The sequence below is a fragment of the Globicephala melas genome, chromosome 5, assembly GCF_963455315.2.
Source record: "Globicephala melas chromosome 5, mGloMel1.2, whole genome shotgun sequence".
NCBI classification, from domain to species: domain Eukaryota; kingdom Metazoa; phylum Chordata; class Mammalia; order Artiodactyla; family Delphinidae; genus Globicephala; species Globicephala melas.
The window spans coordinates 74963040-74984240 of NC_083318.1; the positions used below are offsets into that span (position 1 = coordinate 74963040).

The following is a 21201-nucleotide window of genomic DNA, read 5'->3' on the forward strand; positions in this document are numbered from 1 at the left end:
TTACTTCACTCTGTATGACAGTCTCTATGTCCATCCACGTCTCTACAAATGACCCATTTTCGTTCCTTTCTATGGCTAATATCCCACTGTATATATGTACCACATCTTCTTTATCCATTCGTCTGTCGATGGGCATTTAGGTTGCTTCCATGACCTGACTATTGTAAATAGTGCTGCAATGAACATTGGGGTGCACATGTGTTTTTGAATTATGGTTTTCTCTGAGTATATGCCCAGGAGTGGGATTGCTGGGTTATATGATAATTCTATTTTTAGTTTTTTAAGGAACCTCCATACTGTTCTCCAAACTGGCTGTATCAATTTACATTCTCACCAGCAGTGCAAGAGGGTTCCCTTTTCTCCACACTCTCTCCAGCATTTGTTGTTTATAGATTTTCTGATGAAGCCCATTCTGACCGGTGTGAGGTGATACCTCATTGTAGTTTTGATTTGCATTTCTCTAATAATTAGTGATCTTGAGCAGCTTTTCATGTGCTTCTTGGCAATCTGTATGTCTTCTTTGGAAAAACGTCTATTTAGGTCTTCTGCCCATTTTTGGATTGGGTTGTTTGTTTTTTTAATATTGAGCTGCATGAGCTGTTTATATATTTTGGAGATTAATCCTTTGTCTGTTGATTCATTTGCAAATATTTTCTCCCATTCTGAGGGTTGTCTTTTCGTCTTGTGTGTAGTTTCCTTTGCTGTGCAAAAGCTTTGAAGTTTCATTAGGTCCCATTTGTTTAATTTTGTTTTTATTTCCATTACCTTAGGAGGTGGGTCAAAAAAGATCTTGCTGTGATTTATGTCAAAGAGTGTTCTTCCTATGTTTCCTCTAAGAGTTTTGTAGTGTCCGGTCTTACGTTTAGGTCTTTAATCCACTTTGAGTTTATTTTTGTGTATGGTGTTAGGGAGTGTTCTAATTTCATTCTTTTATATGTAGCTGTCCCGTTTTCTCAGCACCACTTATTGAAGAGACTGTCTTTTCTCCATTGTATATCCTTGCCTCCTTTGTCATAGATTAGTTGACCATAGGTGCATGGGTTTATCTCGGCACAGCCACTCTTTTCTTAAGAACGTCCAGAGAAAGTTTTAGCATTTATTTCCTTCAGAAGTGTATTTGAGTCTCACAGCTAAAGTCCATGTGTTCATGGCAACAGGAGCAAATGCATATTGATACAGGATAAGTGATTGGTAACACTAATGTTGGAGGCCAAGACAGGCTGCCCCAAAATGTGCCTCAATGACATATTGATTATTTTGAATTAAAGTTACTTGAGAAACAGCCAGTGGAAAAAAATGATGTTAAAAAACCAACTCTGGGGCTTCCCTGGTGGCGCAGTGGTTGGGAGTCCGCCTGCCGATGTAGGGGACGCGGGTTCGTGCCCCGGTCCGGGAAGATCCCACATGCCGCAGAGCGGCTGGGCCCGTGAGCCATGGCCGCTGAGCCTCCGCGTCCGGAGCCTGCGCTCCGCAACAGGAGAGGCCCGCATACCGCAAAAAAAAAAAAAAAACAACTCTGACCCCTTTCTTTCCCGCTGAAAGCAGGAAATAAATTTCCCATGTGAAGTTATTTTCGCTATACCAGGAGGATAGAAAGCATCCTTATCACTGTTAGGGAATTCAAGGTTAAGAAAGCTGTATAGAAAAACCCTATTACTTCTCCATTAGTCTGCTACCCCAAGCACAATCCTCTTTGTTTTGTTAAATCTTCACAAATAATTGTTTCTTTATCTAAAAATGATATGTATACAGCCTGCTTTGGCCACTTCAGGAGTCCCATTTCTATGAGACCTCCGTGTGTACGAATTAAATAGTTTTTTTTTCTCCTGTTAATCTGTCTTGCATCAATTTAATTATTAGACCAGCCAAAAGAATTCAAGAGGGGTAAAGGGAAATTTCCCCCCTCCCCAGCACTAACAGCTGTCTGCTCCAGCTGTGAAGATATTTCACTGCAAAATCAACTTTGCAAAAAAAAATTTAAGTCATTAGAAGACTATTTGATTCTTATTTGTTCTTTTAGTAAATTGTTACAAATAAATTGAGTGAATAAATGAATGCAAGAATGCCTATGATGTGCTATGTACTGTGTATCACATACCCTGGTTGTATAGCAAGTGGGAAAAACATGGGTTCCCGCCCTCATGAAACTTACAGTCTAGGAGGGGAGAAAAACATAAAACAAAGAATCACATAAATAAATATCTAATCAAATATTTATGACAGTATTGCTGATGAGTTGTTCCAGTCTTTATTTCCTCCATAGGAAAATAATTTTTTAAGTGAAAGCTGAAAATAATTCTCTGAAAACCTACCTCCTGTGATGTGAACCCATTTACTCATTCTCTGGATGAAAGTGGAAAGTAGTTGTGTCATATTGACTCCACCTTCCTCCTTTCACATCCAATTAGGTGCCACAGCTTATTGATTTTATCATCCAAATATATCTTATATTCATTCCTTCTTCTCCATTTTCCATACCCAAAAGCAGAGTACCAGTTCTCTGGTCCTCTTACCCAAATTATTTTAATAGATTCCCAGAATCACAAACAGAATAGGAGATGTTAAAGTAGGAAATGAGCCTAGAGATCATTCTTCAGATAAGGAAACAGGCTCAGAAAGGCAAATGTCTCACCCAGGACCCCACGATTCAGCCTAGTCACACATGCCATTAACGTTTCTTAGGGGAGCCACGGACGACATTTTTGGCTGCCTACTTGCAGTCATTCCCAGCCCTTCTTCCTTGTTAGAAAATCTGTCTTCCCGTGATAGAAACCAAAAATGACAAATTCTGGCTTTCCAAGGAATGGCCATGTGACCCAGTCATGGCCACCAAGATGTAAAAGAAAGCCTGTTGGCTGGTTTCTGAGAAAGAGTTTGCTTCTGACAAAAAGAGAAATCAAGGACAGCAACAACCACTCCTCTTTCTTCCTGTCTTTGGAGCTGAACAACAGTGGCCTGAGGATAAAAAGCCAGCCTCTGAGGACGGAAGATCAGAAAATGGCAAGCACTTGGGACCCTCACCTATGAGTCCTGAGCTAAATTTGGGACTGCCTACTTGCAGACCTCTTATTATGAGAGATCGTTTAACGTCTTTCCTATTTACAACTTGATGTCATGTATTCTGTTACTTGCAGCTGAGTATACCTTGGATGGACTCCTGCTTTATTTATTTTCCATCTACCCCACTAAGCTCCAGAAGAGCAAGGAATGGACCTATTTTCTTCATTGCCATATTCCCAGTCCTAGAGCAGAGCCTGGCACAAAAATCAGCCCTTGAAAAATATTTGTCAAATGAATGAATGCCCCCAAATCTTCATTGGTTCTCTACTTCCATAGAATAAAGTCCAAAGGATTATTCTGGCATTCAAGGCCCTTCATGAGCCAGTCCCACTCAATTTACCTTTCCACCCTTATATTTTACTTCCACAAATTATATAATTTAAGCAAACCGGACTGCTTCCTGTCCTCCCAAGCACCCCCTGTGGCTTACTGATCAGAGCTTTCGTTCCAACATTCCTTCCACAGAATATGCATCTCCCCCTCCTCCACTTGGATACTTCCCTCTCACCCTTCAAGTTCCAGATCTTCCCCCCCATAGCACTGTCTCTGACACTCTCCAGGTACAAATAACTTTTCTATATTTCCTTTCTCTTGTGCCATTTATCACTTTTAAACATTTATGATAATTATTTGGTGTACTCATCTCTATTAGATTATAAGCTTCTTGAGGATAGGAAATCCACCCTCCCAAGAAACAGATACCATGCTTTGCTCCAGTAGGTACCTAGTAAATTTCTCTTTGTGAGTAAAGAAATGAAGAACATTAAAGTAAGCCCATTTAAAAAATAATTTGGACGCAGGAATGGATGCTGACTCTCTTGAAAACAAAGGTCTGAATGAATTGCAGGAGGGGAAAGAAAGGAGGGAAAGAGACTTGTTGGAAGTGTCAGGAGAAAGCACGGGTGCTTTTTCTCTTGCCGATGACAGCAAAGTTCTTAATGGAAGATGATCCCAATCGATAGAGCCAGACAGCTGATTTATGTAACGGAATCAAGCTGAAGTAGTGGTCTTCTTCTGCAGAGTGATGTGAAAGTGGAAAAGGTTACTAGACTAGGGAGGCCAGGGGACTCCACAAGTGTATCTGCTGGTGTTCATAAATATGTTGCCCATCCCCAAACCACAGGAGAGCTCCAGAGAGCAGCCTCCTTGAACCTGGATGCTGGAGAGTGACAGCGGGGCTGATGCCGCTGCTGTATTTTGGCTGCCGTCGCTGCTGCCACTGGGCAGATACCGCAGTGAGGGGTCTGACTGCGCTGAGTGCTCTCAGGAGCCTGGGTCTGGCTAGGAATGAGCAGTTGAAAGTGAGGGTTGGGAGGTGGGCAGGACTCACATAGGAGCTGCAAACCAAAACAAGAAATCTAGGGAGCAGAAGGAGAGAAAGAGCGAGCTGGAGCCAGGACCTCAGGCCAAGTGGAACTGGAGGAAATGTCATCATTGGTAAAGGAGGACTTGGAGAAGAAACTGTTTAAGCCACTCTCGCAGAATCTGTACGAGTTTATTGAAATAGAGTTCTCGGTCCAGGACAGGTATTACCTCTGTGTGTCAGGTAATCTGTTCTTTCTGTTATCATTTCAAAACGTAAATAACCCCAAGATGCTTGGGTGATAGAAGGACATTTTTGGGTGTTTATTTTCCTATGCAATAACAGCAGATGTATCTTCTTGTGATAGAACTTAACTATGCGAAGATTAAGAATGTGGATTCTACAGAATTTTTTTAAGTGCTAAAATGGAAGACAAAAAAATATTGTATTAAAAATATTTTGGTTAATTGTTCAGAAATGAAACTGGGTATGTGCTTTTGCTGATTTGATTATTTAGTCTCCAGTCTTTTATTTAATTCACTTGCATGGCATGCAGTTTTCTTGTGTAAGAGCTTGTTTTAAAAAATTCAACAGAGAGCTCTCTCTATATTTTTAAACATATTGGAGAATTGAGTTATACAGCTCTATTTCCAACCAATCTGGACAACTAGGGTTCTCTCTTTTCATGCTAGGAAAGAAAAAAAAAAAAAAAGACCTTAGATTTTCTTCTGAGGCTTATTTAGACTTCCTGGTGGCTTATTTTGAAAAGAGAAATGATCTTTTAAAAATTCTTTCTCACAGTATGCTCACAGAAACACTATTTTAATGATAGAAATTAGTTCATGAAGATGGAACTTTAAGGAAATGTTCTCTAAACTAATTAAAATATTTTCCCTCATATTTTAAAAATTCATGAAAACTGTCCAAAGGTAGGAATAAGCTTTTGCACTTAATTACGATTTACCTAACCAGTAATTTTTGTGCTGAATTTAGACAGAAATTCTTGTGCCATTATTGAATTTAATATAAGCATTTCCTTTTCCCAATCCATGCTTTTTAATAGTTCTCAGGGGCTTCGGAGGAAAGAGCTTAGAAACTCTAAGTTTGCATTGTAGACTTTGCTTTTTAAGGCACACAGTTCAGCATTTTCAGAAAATTTGTTATAACTCCTTTCCGGATAATTTGCATAGAAGAACTTTCAAAAGTTGTCAAGAGGGGCTACTATAAGGGAAGTAGAACATCTTTAGAGAAAGTGCTAAGAACTCTTTAAAATTCTGTAATTCCTAATAAGTATACGAATATTTACTTAATCATAAGAATACTAACATTTATCTAATACGTTACCTAGCATATTTTGCCAAATAAATAAAAAGTGTAAGGCTTAGCATATCAGCAAGGTACAAAACTTAAAATCAGTCCGGGAAAAAGAAAGAAATCAAATGGAAAAATGTCAAATGAAACAATTTTAGAAACTGTGTTATATACAAACGATCAGATCACTATGTCTCAAAGCATCTTGACTTAATATATTAGAGAATATGCTCATTCCAACATGAAAATTTAATAATTTTATACCTATTATAATCCTACTTTATAAAGCTAATTACTCATCACATAACATTAGTGTATATGTGTTTTTTAAGAAACTTATAAAAAATAGAACAATCAATAATGCATATTTATTTACCAGGCATTATTTACATCTAATTTACCACATGTATCTTAATGCCCGCCTCCAACTATATAATTAACTTGTTCTATCTGGCATGGAAAAAAAAAAAACACTCCTAGAATTAAATTTTTGGAAATGGATGTAATTTTTTCCCCAATATCCTCAAGTTCTGAGAAAGACACTATGGGCTGGGGTCACCTGCTGTCTGTTTTCATAAATGACATGAATCCTTTTAACCAGGATTGGAACAAGGGGTTGGCATTGTTAACATGTGTGAAGGCAACTGCTTTAGGGTTCAATGTTTTCACCTGGACAATGGCCACGTAAAGTAGGTGATCACTTTCATTAGTAAAATTCAATGATTCTGTCATGTTAGAAGCAAAGGAAAAACAAGGTTCTCTTAGATGTGAGAAAGAGAAGACAATATTGTGATATTCCAGGTAAAAGTTAACATTATAAGTCATGTTCATTCACCAACTTTATGATTCTTCTACATATCACATCCATCAACTTGAGAGCACTTTCCCCAAATTTGGCATCTCTTTATGACCATTTCGAATGCAATTAGACAGAACAGTAATTTAAAATAAAGTCAGGGTGATGCTTGCTAGTCCTAAATCTTTGACTATGCTTTACTCAGAAAATCTCCATTGATAGGAATCAAGCAGGCCATATCTCAACTGTTGAGGCAGGTAACTCTAGGTTTTGAATGTTGGCCACCTTCTGGGAGTAGGGAGACATATAGTTATGATTTCCTCTTTATATTCTACAATCCAGCAGTTCTAAATTTGTGAGAATCAAGTCTAGAGTAGTTAAATCCCAACATGCATTTCTCAAATTAAAGAAGATATGTTTAAATAAGTTAAACTTTCTATTTATCCAATCAGAGTCTGGCTTTTGCAGGGGTCTCACAACCAGATGATTGTGATTTACTGTTGCCTTGATAACTTACTTGGTCAATGTCAAAAAGCAGATGTCTTAAATCCTGTCTCCCTCTCTGAAGTTTGCTAGGATTTACATTGGGGATTTCCTGGCACCTCTGTCTCCTCCCACATCAGGGTTTACATGGTCATTTCCCCTTGAAATTAGCTTCCCCTAGCCTAGACCATCATTATCCCTGGCTGTTAAAAGCGGCAACTTCTTAGGAAGGAGAGAGGAGCTCTATAAAGTACGGAAAAAGAAACTGACAAGTCAGTTGTGCAGTGATGAGAATGCAAATGAGTTAAAGAAATTCTGAAGGACTTGAAATCGTATGTAAAGTGATTATGGCTGATTGGATGGGAAGTAGCAGGGCATGGTGGAATGGACTTTGGAAGGCTAGGAGTCCGACACAGCTGGTGTGAAACATGACTCTGCTTTGCCCACCTGCCAGCTGTGATATATGGGGCAACGCTGTGGCCTCGGTGTTGACCTCTCTGAACCAGAAATAATAACATTTACATCTACACATAGTGCTCTCCTCTTAAATCCTAACTAGGGGGAAAAAATGATAAATTCTACTTCAAATAGGGCTAGAATTTTATTCCAAATTGGAAGGTGGGGTTATATTGTTAAGATTACAGAAAAGAATGTATCTATTGTGAAAACATATGCTGAAGTATTTATGTATAAATAGTATATGCTGTAAATAAATATTTATAAAAAAATAAAATATACAGTAAACATATGGAAGTATTTATATTTTATAAATAAAAATTGTATACATATTCAGATACAGATTTAAGTATTCACATATATTTAGAAAAAACATTCTCCATTCACAGGTAATTCATTTGAAAATAAATGGCATTTGCTAGAATTATGAAGATGGTATGCATAAATTCTCCATACCTATTACATGTTGATGCCAAAAAAGAACTTCTTCTCTGTGAACCGGAGAATTGAATAATTTTGTGAAATCATTTATACTGTTCACAAAAAGAGTGTTAAATAAGTTAACAAGAAAAGGAAACAAAATACTAGAGACTGGGTGGCTTATAAACAACAAACATTTAGTTCTCACAGTTCTGGAGGCTGGGAAGTCCAAGAACATGGTGCCTGCAGATTCGGTGTCTGGTGGGGATCTGCGTCCTCACAGACCACCTTTTTCTCCCTCTAACCTTGCAGGGTGGAAAGGGCAAGGGAGCTCTCTGGGGTCTTTTTAGAGGGACACTAATCCCATTCATGAGGGCTCTGCCCTCATGACCTAATCACCTCTGAAAGACCCCACTTCCTACTACCATAACCTTGGGGGTTAGGATTTCAACATAGGAATTGAGGGGAAGGAGGGACAAACATAAACCTAGAGTACCCAGTATTGCCCCAAAATCGATTTCATTAAAATATTTCTAGAAAAATTATTTGAAAGTTACTTTTTTGATGAAATCTATAATAGCATTCTCAACAACCCCAAGACATCACCAATACACTGAAACATGTTCACTGAGGCTTCTTGTCTTTGATATCTCATGGTAGTTTTTCCCTATTACTTAATTTCAATGATGAAAACAATTATGTAACACTGGGATTGTAAAATAACAGTGGTTTATGTATTTAAAGTTTTTCTGTGCAGTTTACTCGTGAGCTACTGTTTTTCCTGTTCTGCCAAATTATATTGGTTCACTTGGCCAATCTTCTTTCCACTTAGCCTCATGAATAATAGTGACTATTTCACCATGATAATAGAGGCAGTTATTAACAACAATGTTTATTTTGAAATTAAAAGTGAAGATAAGTTGTTAGCATGAAGTTAAGATGGTTGTTCTGAAAATGCTAACTAAAATAGTGAAACTGGAGCAGGTTCATTCTGAAAGTCCCTGGGTCTATAGATATCACTAAATCATAATTAGCGGCACATCTGATGTTACGGAAACCAACTCTGTTAACATTTTGACTATACAAACAAAATTCTGTTTTAAGACAATGCGATGTTTCCACTTTGCCGCTGCCTTAATGTGAATATGGCCATTTAATTTTAGCTAGCAGCAGAACACAAGTATGGAACTTAGGGATTGGGTCCACTCCAGCCTGATCAGACTTTGACTCTTGGCTAAAGACAGTTCTTGGAAACTCCTTGGCTACAGAGGAGACTATTTTGCCAAATTGAGTAGGTTGTACCGTCTCTGTGCTGCATCACTATATCAAAAGGTTAACTTTTAAAGCATGCATTTTATTTTCTTAGTTTGTTATTAGTGGGACAGTGACCATTAATGCAAGAAAACTTGATGACTGGTAGATCCTACCTTCTTAACATCTCTTTCTTCATTCCCTCCCTCCCACCCATCCTTTACAGAATTGCCCAAGAAAACTTTCTAAAATGTAAAGCTCAGCCTGACCATTCACTTAAAGTCCTTCAGCGACAACACTCCTCACCCTCATCAATCTCCCCAAAAACAGAGCTTTCAGGATAATATTTGAACTCCTTAGCGTAGCATTCTAGACCATTCAGGAACCAGCTCCTGCCTACCCTGCTTCCTACCACCTATTCACCCCTGCCCTTCATGCCAGCAATACTAAATGCCTGTAAGGACTCAAAAGATTCAAGTATTTTACGCTTTTGTCCACATGCTGTTCCAGAACTCCCTTTACCCCTTTCTTCATTCTGCTAACTCCCATGGTCCTTTACAACTCAGATAACCTCCTTCAAGAAGCTCTCTCTGACCCCTAGTGGGATGAAGATGTCCCTTCTCCATGTTCTTATAAGACCCTGTCCATGCCTCATCCACAGCACTTGATCGTGTGTTTTCTCTCTGAAACCCCACTCTCTGTAATCTCAGCAGGAGCAGGAACAGTGCCATAGGGGAATGCACTTTTTCAATGCCTAGCCCAGGGCTTTGTACAAAAGGGGCACTCAAATACTTATCAAATTAATGAAACAAATCAGTGGGTCTACAGTCAATTAGCTGGTTATCATAACATGTAGATGAGGCAGTGAATTTGGTTCAAATGATATTTTTATACAGTATCCAGTTATTTCTCCCCATCCTCTCCCACTTCCTAAGTCACCAGTGAGACAGCTAGCCAGAACAAGAACATTATTATTTGGTTCTGAGGTAGAGCCTTTGTCTGGACAGACAATTACCTACTAGGGGAAGGAACTGCCTCCAAAATTTTGTCCTAAGTATGACAGAATCAACCATGCTTCCACTTCAACACACCAGCCTAATGGCTTCTTTTCTCTTTTCCTTTCCTCTTCCCAAAGCTAACATCTAGACCAGTGGAAGTGGACCTTTTTTAGGGTTGGAGAAGTATACACGGGCAGAAACCCACCAAATTTTGCACAGTTTCAGGAGACTCACAGGCTCTGAGCCAGTTTTCTTACCCAGGGTTAAGATCTTCCACACTAGGTCCCCTCCAGGACGTGCCCCTCAATCACTCCTTTTGTCCTCAAAATATGCCATCACTCCTCTTCCAGACTCTTGGAATATGTGATCTAAATCATAGCCTTTATTCTCTTATCTCTCTTTCTAAACCCTACCTAACATGAGAACTGGCGCATAGTACACACTCAGTATAGTGAGTCCATGAAGGAGCACTCTACAAGCTGTTTTCTGCCCTCCCCATTCTAGAGAAACTGCCCTCAGTGAAGAAATCAATGATCTTCCCCAAGTCAGATTCCGTGCCAGGACTGAACAAAGTTACCCAACAATGTAACTTCATGGGATTGTCTCCAGCTCTTGAAATTCTCTGTCCTCTTGATTTCCATAGATTGCACTGTTGGGCTTGTCTCTTTTCTGCGGGTCCCTTCTTAGACCTCTCTGCTGGCACCTTTTTTATTCTCTACTCTGTTTCACCTCTTTGCTCTTCTCCCTATAAACCTAGTTTTGGAAGCCTGTCCCCACAGAAAAATCCCAAGTCTGTACCTTCATTCCTAAACTATAAACTTCCATCATCTCCTTCTCTTCTGAGATAGTTTATGGAGCTCATCTGTACATCAAAGACTAAATTCACTATTCCGCCCAACCATGCTTACGTATTTGGTTTCCATCCAGTGGTGTGAATGCCTCATTTAAAATCTAACTTAGATTTACCACCTCTATTTCCATTGCCTACATCCTACACCTAGATTCCAACAAAAGCCTCATAAACAAAACAAAACAAAAACGGAAACAATTACTATAAACCAGGCACTACCCTAAGTCATTTATATATTTTAATCTTTATACCCTATGGGTTTGTATCACTCTGATGTCCACTTTACAACATGAGAAAACTGAGGTTTAATCTCTCTAGAGATTAAATAATGAGATTACAGACCACACTGTAAGAAGTGGTGTCATGATTTGAATCTGGAATGTTTAATGCCAGAGCCCACTAAGACACACTGCCTCTTCTAGGGACCTCCAGTTCTTCTTTCTTTTCTTCTTCAGTGTATCCTGGGCATCACTGATTCCAGAAAAATACTTCTTCAACAGGGCACCACTGTATTAGTCTCCTGTTCAAGGAGGAAAGAGACTTACTGAATATGTATTACAGTATGAGCTTTCACTGAACTGACATACTGCCCTCTTCTTAGATTTGTCAACCTGCTCAGACTCCCTTCTCTGGGAGACTGAGCTCAGCTCCATCATGAAGTCTAAGCTCAACTGTTTGCCTTAATTTCAGTATCACCTGCACTTACAGAGGATAACTACTCCCTTCACCAGTCCCAACTCTGGAGCCCTTACTGTCCAGGCCAGATTCCAATCCCTCCCATCAGAGGGGGGTTGAGACACCATGAGTCCATAGTGGTTTCTGTCACTTTTCAAAACATATTCACAACCTGGTTAACCTTGTTGTCCACCATATCCTAACACCAATCAATCTATACAATCCACTGTCTCTAATCCTACCCGGTGAAGTTCAGGGTCTATTGTCTACTCATTTTGTCATACTGTCCTTCACCTAGAAATGCCGTCAGTATCATCCTTGCCTTTACTAATTTTAAAGCTCTATCTCCAATTCTATTTCTTCCATAATTGTTTCCTTTATTCGAATCCTCTCCCTTCTTAGAACTTCTGTTAAACATATAGTCTGTTCCATATTGCTTATCTATCCCTATGATTATATTGTAATATATTGTTTTAATCTTCTTAACTCGGAGGTCATGCCAAAGTGATGCTTTCCAGAACCAGAAGAGAGTCTTCTCCAAAGACAAATTCCAGTCTCATTCTTAGAAGACAGAACCAGCTTGTAACTCTCCAAGTGACATCATCCACCTTGAAAGTTTAAGATATTCAGTTACCACTGCCACCTCTTTATAATATACCTGTATACATTCATATTATATATTTTATGTGACACATGTGTGTTAGCCTTGTCTCTTCAACAAAACCATAAGTTTCCAGAGGGCAGGGACCATGTCTCATACTTGTACCCCCTGTGGCATTTGTAATAGTTCTATCAGGCAAATAGTGGATACCCAGTAAATACTCCCTTGGGAATTCATTGATAACTTTCAGTCCAGGAACTCTAACGTCAAATGTTGATTCTTCTAATGTGTTCATATGAGACCAAACACAATGATTTTAAGACGAGGAAATTATTTCCCTCATGTTGTTCACATAAAATAAGCAATGATTTTCCCATACCTTTCAAAGTATAGAACTAAAGTTTTTTGTCTCGATGGCACATTTTGAATACTAGGATTTTGGATACACACTACGGAGGATTAAAAATCTCAAACGATACCAAATAGGTCAGTAGTTGCTGTTTTGCAAGCACTCTTACATCAAAAATCTCACAGCAACTTAAAAAAATAAAAGTGTGCACAAGTATTTGCATGGTCAGTCTTCAACAGTGGGTTGCTGTATGAGCAGAACTGTTTACTTTCCTGTGCTCATTTTCTTATATTGTCATAAATTAAAATTCCAACTTGTTCTGGTAAACACTTTGGCACTGACTGTATGCTCACACTAAGCCTCCTATTTCCTGCCCTGAGTTGAACTCTATCCTCCACCACAAAGCTCAGAGCTGAAAGCACAGAGCTCGGTGTTCTATCTGACAGACATTACCGCGGCTGTATGTGACCACAATTGCAGCAAAAATAAAGTTAACACACTGAGGAAATTTGAGGGCATACTCATGAAGCTTCAGATACCTCAGGGTTCATAACTGGGGTGCAGATACAATGTATGTTCAAGCTTATTATAGGAAAAGGAGATTCATAAATACTGAAAAATATGATGATGAATAATTTATTATATTCTAAGAGTCTAGGTAAACGAAGTGTTTTTCTGTCCTACAGTGACCAAAAATGAAGAAGTAAAAATAATTATGGTGAAACACTACAGAATAGGTTTAGATGAAAAATATGAAGTAACCAAAAAGTGGTCTTTGAACGATCTGCGGATGATCGATGGAAAAGAAGCAGATACAGTAAGTGTTGTTTTGTAAGGGAGATATGGGATCAATATGCTGGAGACCTTTATGGTTAATATCTTACTTCATATATTTTTGGCATGTACTGACAGTTAAAATGACATATTATTCTTAAGTGGTACAGTTTACTGGGATGATCTACTGGTTTGTTTGTTCTGTTTTTATGAGTTTAAATTTGAATTTTTTCGATTAGAGTTAAAACATCTTTCCCAAGGTCTTCTTAACAGGTTAAACACAATCTTCCAGCCAGTTATGAAACTTTAAATATCTGATGCTTCCACCACCACTCTCTTCCCAGCCCAGTTTCCTCCATAATTTGTGGGGATTCCTTTCATCATCTTCTTCAGATTTTACTGTCAGTTAGCTGCTTGATCCTCTGGAAGGATCAATAACCCTTGGAAATCCTACAACCTCAGTGTTGAAAGTGGGGAAAGGGTGTGTACTTTAATCTCTTGTGTGACCACTTGAAAGTGGTTTTCCCAGTCTCTCCTTGAACTCTTCTACTGATGGAGAACTTATTACCACATGAGTAAATCCATTCTACTTCCAAATTAACATCCTTTATTTTTACATGTCCCACTTATGTTTAACTAAAATCTCCTTCACTATAACATCCACCCATCAGTCCTAGCATCGTCATTTGAACCAACCAGAACAAACCCAATCCTTCTTTCACATAGCAGCCTTTCCAATGTTTGAAGACACTAATAAGGTTCCCTCAAGTTTTCTCTTTTCTGGGTTAAATGTAACCATTTCATTCTTTAAATAATGTTCATATGAAGATCAAATAAGTTAATATGACAGGTTATACAAACACTAAGAGGTCATAGTGCTGTTATTTTCTCCCATGACATTGCTGCAACACCCTTCACTATGCAATCTCTTCTCCTCTGGAATGTTTCAGCTTTTCCAGAATTAAATACAATACTTTAGAATTAGCGTGACCAATTTGTATTTCCTTTGATCTGGATTCTTATTTCTAGTAAACACTCAACTGAGACCTCAGGTCTTTGGGGCATGAATTGCCATTTACCCTGATCTGCCGCACCTGCCACGCACATGGAATAAAATCTAGATAAAAGCCCTTCATGATCTGGCTTCTTTATATCTGGTCATTTCTCCTAAAACTTTATACAGCAAAGGTGCTTTAATACTCTCGGGGCTTAGAAAGCTCAGTCACCTCCATCCCTCACCCCATTCTCAGATTCCCCATGGAGTAAAGTCCTACTCTTGTCCCCCTGCCCTATAACCCCATTGCACAGTGGATGTAAATAATCCAACAAACTGCAACTGTTGGCTTACTCTGTCTCCCCTCTGGATAAAAAACTGTAACCATTCCTTTTCATCTTTTATTGTAGCCTTCTGCCTGGCAGTTATCAGGAACTCAATAAATATTTCTGTTATTGTTGGATGACTTAGAATTTAAGCTCAGTTTTTCTTAATCTGATTAAATGCCATATTCTTAGGTTGGCCTATTGTTCCTACCTATCAAATCTTCTAATATTTTGATTTTTTAATATTCACTATAGTATGCTGCAGATTTAATGTGCACAGCATTTAGGACTTCATTCAAGTCAATAATAAAAATGATGAAGCAGGCAGGGCTAAGTGCATACCTCTAGGTAATTGATAGGTTACCATTACTACTACTATTATTACCACTACTAGTAGTACTGCTACCTGCTACCATCTCACACTCAGTAAACTCTTACCAGATGACAGGAACCACAAAAAGCTCTTTCCATATGTAACTTCACATAATTGTCACAAAAATCCCATGAATTAGATTCTATCATTACTCCTGATTTACAGATGAGGAAAATGAGACATAAAGAGATTAACTGACTTGCCTAAGGTCAAATAACTACTATAGAGATGGAACTAGACTTTACCTCCAAATCTATCAATTTGTCTTCTTTGGGCTGGCTGTTTATCATCTCTACAAATTTGTGTATTCAGTCACTCACTGAGAATTTATGGTATACCAGGCTCTGCTAGGCTCTGAGGATACGGTGGTAAGTTAGATGGACACAAGCTCTTAATTCTGCCACTTAATTCTGTCTTATTAATTATCTAGTCTGAATATCTAAATTTTTCCCTTAAGATCTTTACTGAAATCAATATATGTTATCTGCTATTATCTTATCACCTAGGAATCCTATTTTTAAAATTTGGTGTGTTTGGCATGACTTCTTGGTGAAGACATGCTGGATTTCATTGCTTTCTTTCCTAAGTAATCACATAGCATTTTTCTGACATTATATTCTACCTAAATGTTCAACACTTAGGAAATAGTTAAATATATTTTTTCATGTCATTATGCTGGAACATTACATGGTCATTAGAAGTCATGTTTCCAAAAGAATACCTCAGAACACAATTGTTCATCATTTAATACGTTTTTTAAAAGTCAGCTGAATACAAAACTTTTCTATAATATTATCTCATTTTACATATTTATCATAGTATTGAAAATTGAAAGCTGAACCTTAAATTTTAATACAAAAAAATGTATGTGGGTATGTAAATGTATATATGAAACTAACCAGTACTTCAACAATAATTATCTCTGTGTCATAGGAGTACAAATTTTTAAAGTATTTTCTTCTATATACTTTTAGGTATTTGCCAAAATTTCTATACTGCATTGAATTTTATCACAAGTCAGTGTCAAGTTCACTAATCTGTAGTTTCAAGAATTAATCATGCCCACCTCTTTTTTTGACCATTTTCTTAATTTTTTCTCAAGTCCTCAAGTGAATATACAATTTATTTAACATTCAAACTTCATTAAGACATGTGCAATATGGCAATTTTACTGGGGGTTTAACCCTATCTAGGATGATTGCTTGCTGGGGCTTAGCAACAGGGTCCAACTTAGCACTAATTAAATACTTTATTGAATAAATATAATGCCAAACAAAATGCATTCAAATGCTTTCTAAAAAAAATCAATTTTAAAGGTCTTTCTATTCAGGCTAATGACAAACACAATAAAGGTAGATATGCTAGTTTAACATAATTGGCTGATTTTATACAGCCAATTATACAGCACTTATATCTTTTAGTCTGCAAGTATATTATTAAATGATAGAGAACATCTAATACAACTATTTCTACAGAACTAGGAAATAAATTTCTAAGAAAGAAAGATTTTACAGACCCCATCTTTTATACCCACCCCAAGAGTAATACCCCAAATGTTACTAATGTCATAATTATTTTCTATAAGCTTGGTCAGTGCCTGGGGATGTATTAATCAAGCCTGTCAGCTTAGATTCATTGGAAGCAGCTAGCTCTGCTCTATTTTCTCCTCACCTTTCTGGCCTTTAATTCCATCTCTATGTTGTTAATTATTCCCTTTCCCATTTGAAGATTGTTATCTTTCATAGTGAACTAGATACAAAAGGGAAATTGAGTATTTCTATTTTTCTGATCACTTTAGGGCCTAAAATATTAAACTGCCAGAAGAAAACCTATAATATCCAAAGAGTAGTTCTTTTAAATATTTCTTTTCTGTGGATGAAGTAAAAATATCTCAGTTGTTCTGGGAATTTCCACTTGTCCTGCCTCTTGTAATTGAATCCTCAGGAGTCAGCATATATTATATTTTTCTCGATAGCAATGATACAGTTTTAAATAGAGATATTTCAAGCCAAAAGTTGTCAACTTTAAAATGGAATGGAATTGAAATTGAAGTCAATTTATAAAGCAGAAATCAGAATGACTGGGGATTTGGAGACTGACGTGGTGCAACAGAAGAGAGAATGATGTAGCAGGAAATGGGGTTGGGCTGAGTGAGAGCTTAGTCCTTGTCTTGGCTCTGCCAATAACTACATGTGTGACCTGGGTTTCACCCCTCTGGAAACTATTATTCACTATTACATTACATTATATTATATTTAATCTACTATAAACAAGGGATTACTGAATGAACAATGAGATTCCCTTTTAGCTCTATCAAAAGAAAGAAAGAGAGAGGAAGGAGGAGACACAGGGAGAGAGGAAGGAAGGAAGGAAGGGAGCGATGGCGGGAGGGAGGAAGGAAGGAAGGGACAGATGGACGAACTTGTATTCTATGTTCATACCTGCTTAGGTTTCAATTATCAGGCTAATGGAAAAACTTAATCCTCTCCAAGTATCTCAAAAGAACAAAGGATATTTTCTACATGATAAGGAGTAAATGTTTCTGTGAGGAAACTACATAAGGAGTATGCTTAGTATCTGGTGATGGAATGGGTGTGATTTCCTTTCATTGAGATTCTCTAAAGAACTGTCCTTCAATCCGCAATCATGACAGCTAGGAAACATTTTGCAAGGTGTGACTAGAGAACATTGTACTTAAAATCACAACACCCTTGTACATTCTTTTTCTTAAAGTATTGTTTTGTTTTTTAAAAATTTTAATAGTGTAAAGCAAGGTGATATTAACACCAGTATCACAATCTTTGGGGACAGATTTGGGAAAAGGAATTATCATTCATTAAGCTCCACACTAGTATCACAGTTTAAATGATTAATCTCATACAAACTTCATAGCCACCCTATCCAAAAAGTGAAGGCCAAATATAATACGTGCCCTGCCCATGGTTACATCAGAGTCAAAATGGTTGGCTAACTCCAAAACCCTTGTTCTTTTTCCTGTCTCCTCTAAGAATTTTCCTATTTGAAAAAGAAATTGCAAATACATAAGTTCTTATATACAAACTTTACACACCTCATGGTAAAAAGTCATTAATACTTTTGCTTGGTCTGGTCTCTCTGCCTCTTTAACATTTAGGGCAATGTTTACCTCCACTTCTCTTTTTATAGGATGACTTCAGATCAGTTCAACACACATTTGTTGAGTGGATACACAAAAGATAAATAACTGAAAACCTCTGCCTTCAAAGAGAGTTAGGAGTCAGGCAGATAATGAATGCGAAAGCATTTTGTAAACTGAAAAGCACTTTATAAATGCAAGGCACAGTTGTTACTGCTATTAGTAACAGTAGCAATGATTATTATTTTAACATGTAGGACCTAGGTCAGGTTTGATGCCTACTTTTCCCTGAAACATCTCCACTAGAAGTATACAGCCTAGAGCAATCCAGTGAGTCAGTCTTTAGTAAATTGTCAGTTTCAGTCAAATGATTTAATGATCCTTGCTATTAACTTTAAAAGTAATTCCTTGCTATTAACTTCAAAGCCAGCAAGTTGGTGATCTGTTGTATGCCAAAGGCTGCTTAGCCATTCTGTATTTCCCCCTTCTACTATTGAAATAGCACAAGGGACCGACCTCCTAGTAGAGAAAAGGAGAAACCTTTTCTCTCCTGTGGAAGTCTATAATTGGGTTTATTCTTTTCTTCCATCCCCATCCATCCTCTCAAATTCACTGCCCTGGGAAGACTTGGTAACTGCACATTTTGACACATATTTATTTGCATAATTGAAAAATCACAGATGCTTCAAAAATAATCTTTCTTATTGTTCTTTATAGAAGCAACATGTTTGAAACAGGTAGTTTTGGAAAGCTCATTTGTAGATTTTGGGAAAATGTTTGATACTGATACTTTACAATCAATACAACAATCAATATGAGAGAATCCAGGAAATCTAGCTACTTTCCTGGCTACAAACTACATCATGTCTCTCTTTTTCTTCTAGGACAATCCATTTTTTGATCTGCACTTCAAGAAAGTGTACACTTTGGAAGCATATAGTTGTGCTTCCAAATATGCCTTTGTTCGAACTGTAAACAAGCTGAATCATGCATACCTTAAGAAGGACTTACGGATCGTGAACTTTGATTCTACTTACATTAATGATGATTCCATTTGGTCCTCCAACAACAAGGATTGCTTGGTCCTTATGAGAATATGCTTTTATGCTTTCAGTCTAGTGTGCTTTTCCCTGTGTCCCCTGCCACTCTGAATATGTATACCATGTTCCTTCATCAGTGTTCTATGAAAATGGTTCCCTAAGTAAATATCGATAGTCATGATTTTGTTTTTTCCCTTTATCAGTGACTACTATTCATATGAAAATAAAGTGATGCTTTGTGAATTGCAGTGAAATGTGTTTCGATGCATTCATTCAATATTCTGGACTTTTGCCTATGGTAACTTTGGAAGGAGTTGGATGGTTTTGCCTAAACTAGTATTCTACTAAGGGGTATCAAAAATTACCTTGAAAGGTCTAAATAAGTGGAAATAGATCCTGTTTTCACGGACAGGAAGATTTAATATTGTCAAGATGTCAGTACTACCCAAAGTGATCTGCAGATCAATATAATCCCTATCAAAATTCCAATGGCTTTTTTTGTAGGAATGGAAAAGTCAATAGTCAAATGCATATGGAGCTGCAAGGGACCCCACATAGACAAACGATCTTGAAAAAGTAGTACAAAGTTGGAGGACTCACACCTCCCAATTTCAAAACTTACTACAAAGGTATAATGATCAAAGCAGTATAGTACTGGCATAAAGATAGACATACAGATGAATGGAATAGAACTGAGAGTTCAGAAATAAACTCATACATCTATGGTCAACTGATTTTTGGAAAGGATGCCAAGTTCATTCAAAGGAGAAAAAATAATCTCTTATTACTAGTGCTGGGACAACAGAATATCTACATGCAAAAGAAAGAAACTGAACCCCTTTCTTACAGCATACACAAATATCCTCAAAATGGATTAAAGGTGTGAATGTAAAACCTGAAAGCATTAAACTCCTAGAAGAAAACATAGGGGTAAATCTTCGGGACCTTAGATCTGGCAATGGATTTTTATGACATCAAAAGGAAGAGCAACAAAAGAAAAATTAGATAAATTGGACTTCAACAGTTACTTTTCCATCAAAGAACATTATCAAGAAAGTGAAAAACAGACCTACAGAATGAAAGAAAACATTTGCAAATTGTATTATCTGATAAAGGTTTAATGTAAAGAACTCCTACAACTCAGTAACAAAAAGACAAACACCTAATTCAAAGATAGACAAGAAATTTGAATAGACATCTCTGCAAAGTATACAGTAAGCACAAGAAAAGAAACTCAGCATCATTACTCATTAGGAAAATGCAAATCAAAACCAAAATGTAACCCCTTTCACACCTACTAGGATGGCTATTTTTAAAAAATACAGAAAACAAGAAGTGTTGGCAAAGATGTGGAGAAACTGAAACCCTTATACATTGCTTATGGGAATGTAAAATGGTATAGCATGGTGGAAAACAGTTTGACTTGTCCTCAAAAAGCTAAACATGGAATTACCAAACAACCCAGCAATTTCACTCCTAAGTATATACCCAGAGGAATTGAAAGCAAGGAGTTGAATAGATGTTTGTACACCAATAATCATTGCAGCATTATTCCCAGTAGCCGAAATATGGAAACAATGCAAGTGTCCATCAACAGATGAATGGATATACAAAATGTGATATATCCATACAGTGGAATATTATTCTGCCATAAAAAGCAATGAAGTTCTGATACATGCTACAACATTGATGAACATCAAAAATACGTGAAGTAAAATAAACCAGATACAAAAGGACAAATATTGTATGCTTTCACTTATATGAAATATATAGACTAGGCAAAATCAGAGACAGAAAGTAGATTAGCAGTTACCAGGGGCTGGGAGGAAGAAAAAATGGGGAGTTATTACTGAATGGTTTCTGTTTGGGGTGATGAAAAAGTTTTGGAAATAGATGGTGGTGATGGTTGCACAACACTGTGAATGTAATTAATGCTGCTGAATTATACATTTTTAAATGGTTAAAATGGCAAATTTAATGTTATATATATTATACCATAATTTTTTAAAACAATGTAATATGTTAG

General features: G+C 37.3%; 2 protein-coding genes across 2 annotated transcripts in view; one reads left to right on the top strand and one right to left on the bottom strand.

Moving 5' to 3' along the window:
* Positions 1–21201, bottom strand: part of NMU (neuromedin U) — a 247265-nt gene that overhangs the window by 214198 nt on the left and 11866 nt on the right. The gene's annotated exons all lie outside the window — the stretch shown is intronic.
* On the top strand, positions 4486–19286 carry EXOC1L (exocyst complex component 1 like). Its single transcript, XM_030880598.2, has 3 exons — positions 4486–4606; positions 13240–13370; positions 19020–19286. Exons 1-3 carry the CDS (start codon positions 4486–4488, stop codon positions 19284–19286), a joined length of 519 nt encoding a protein of 172 aa, XP_030736458.1.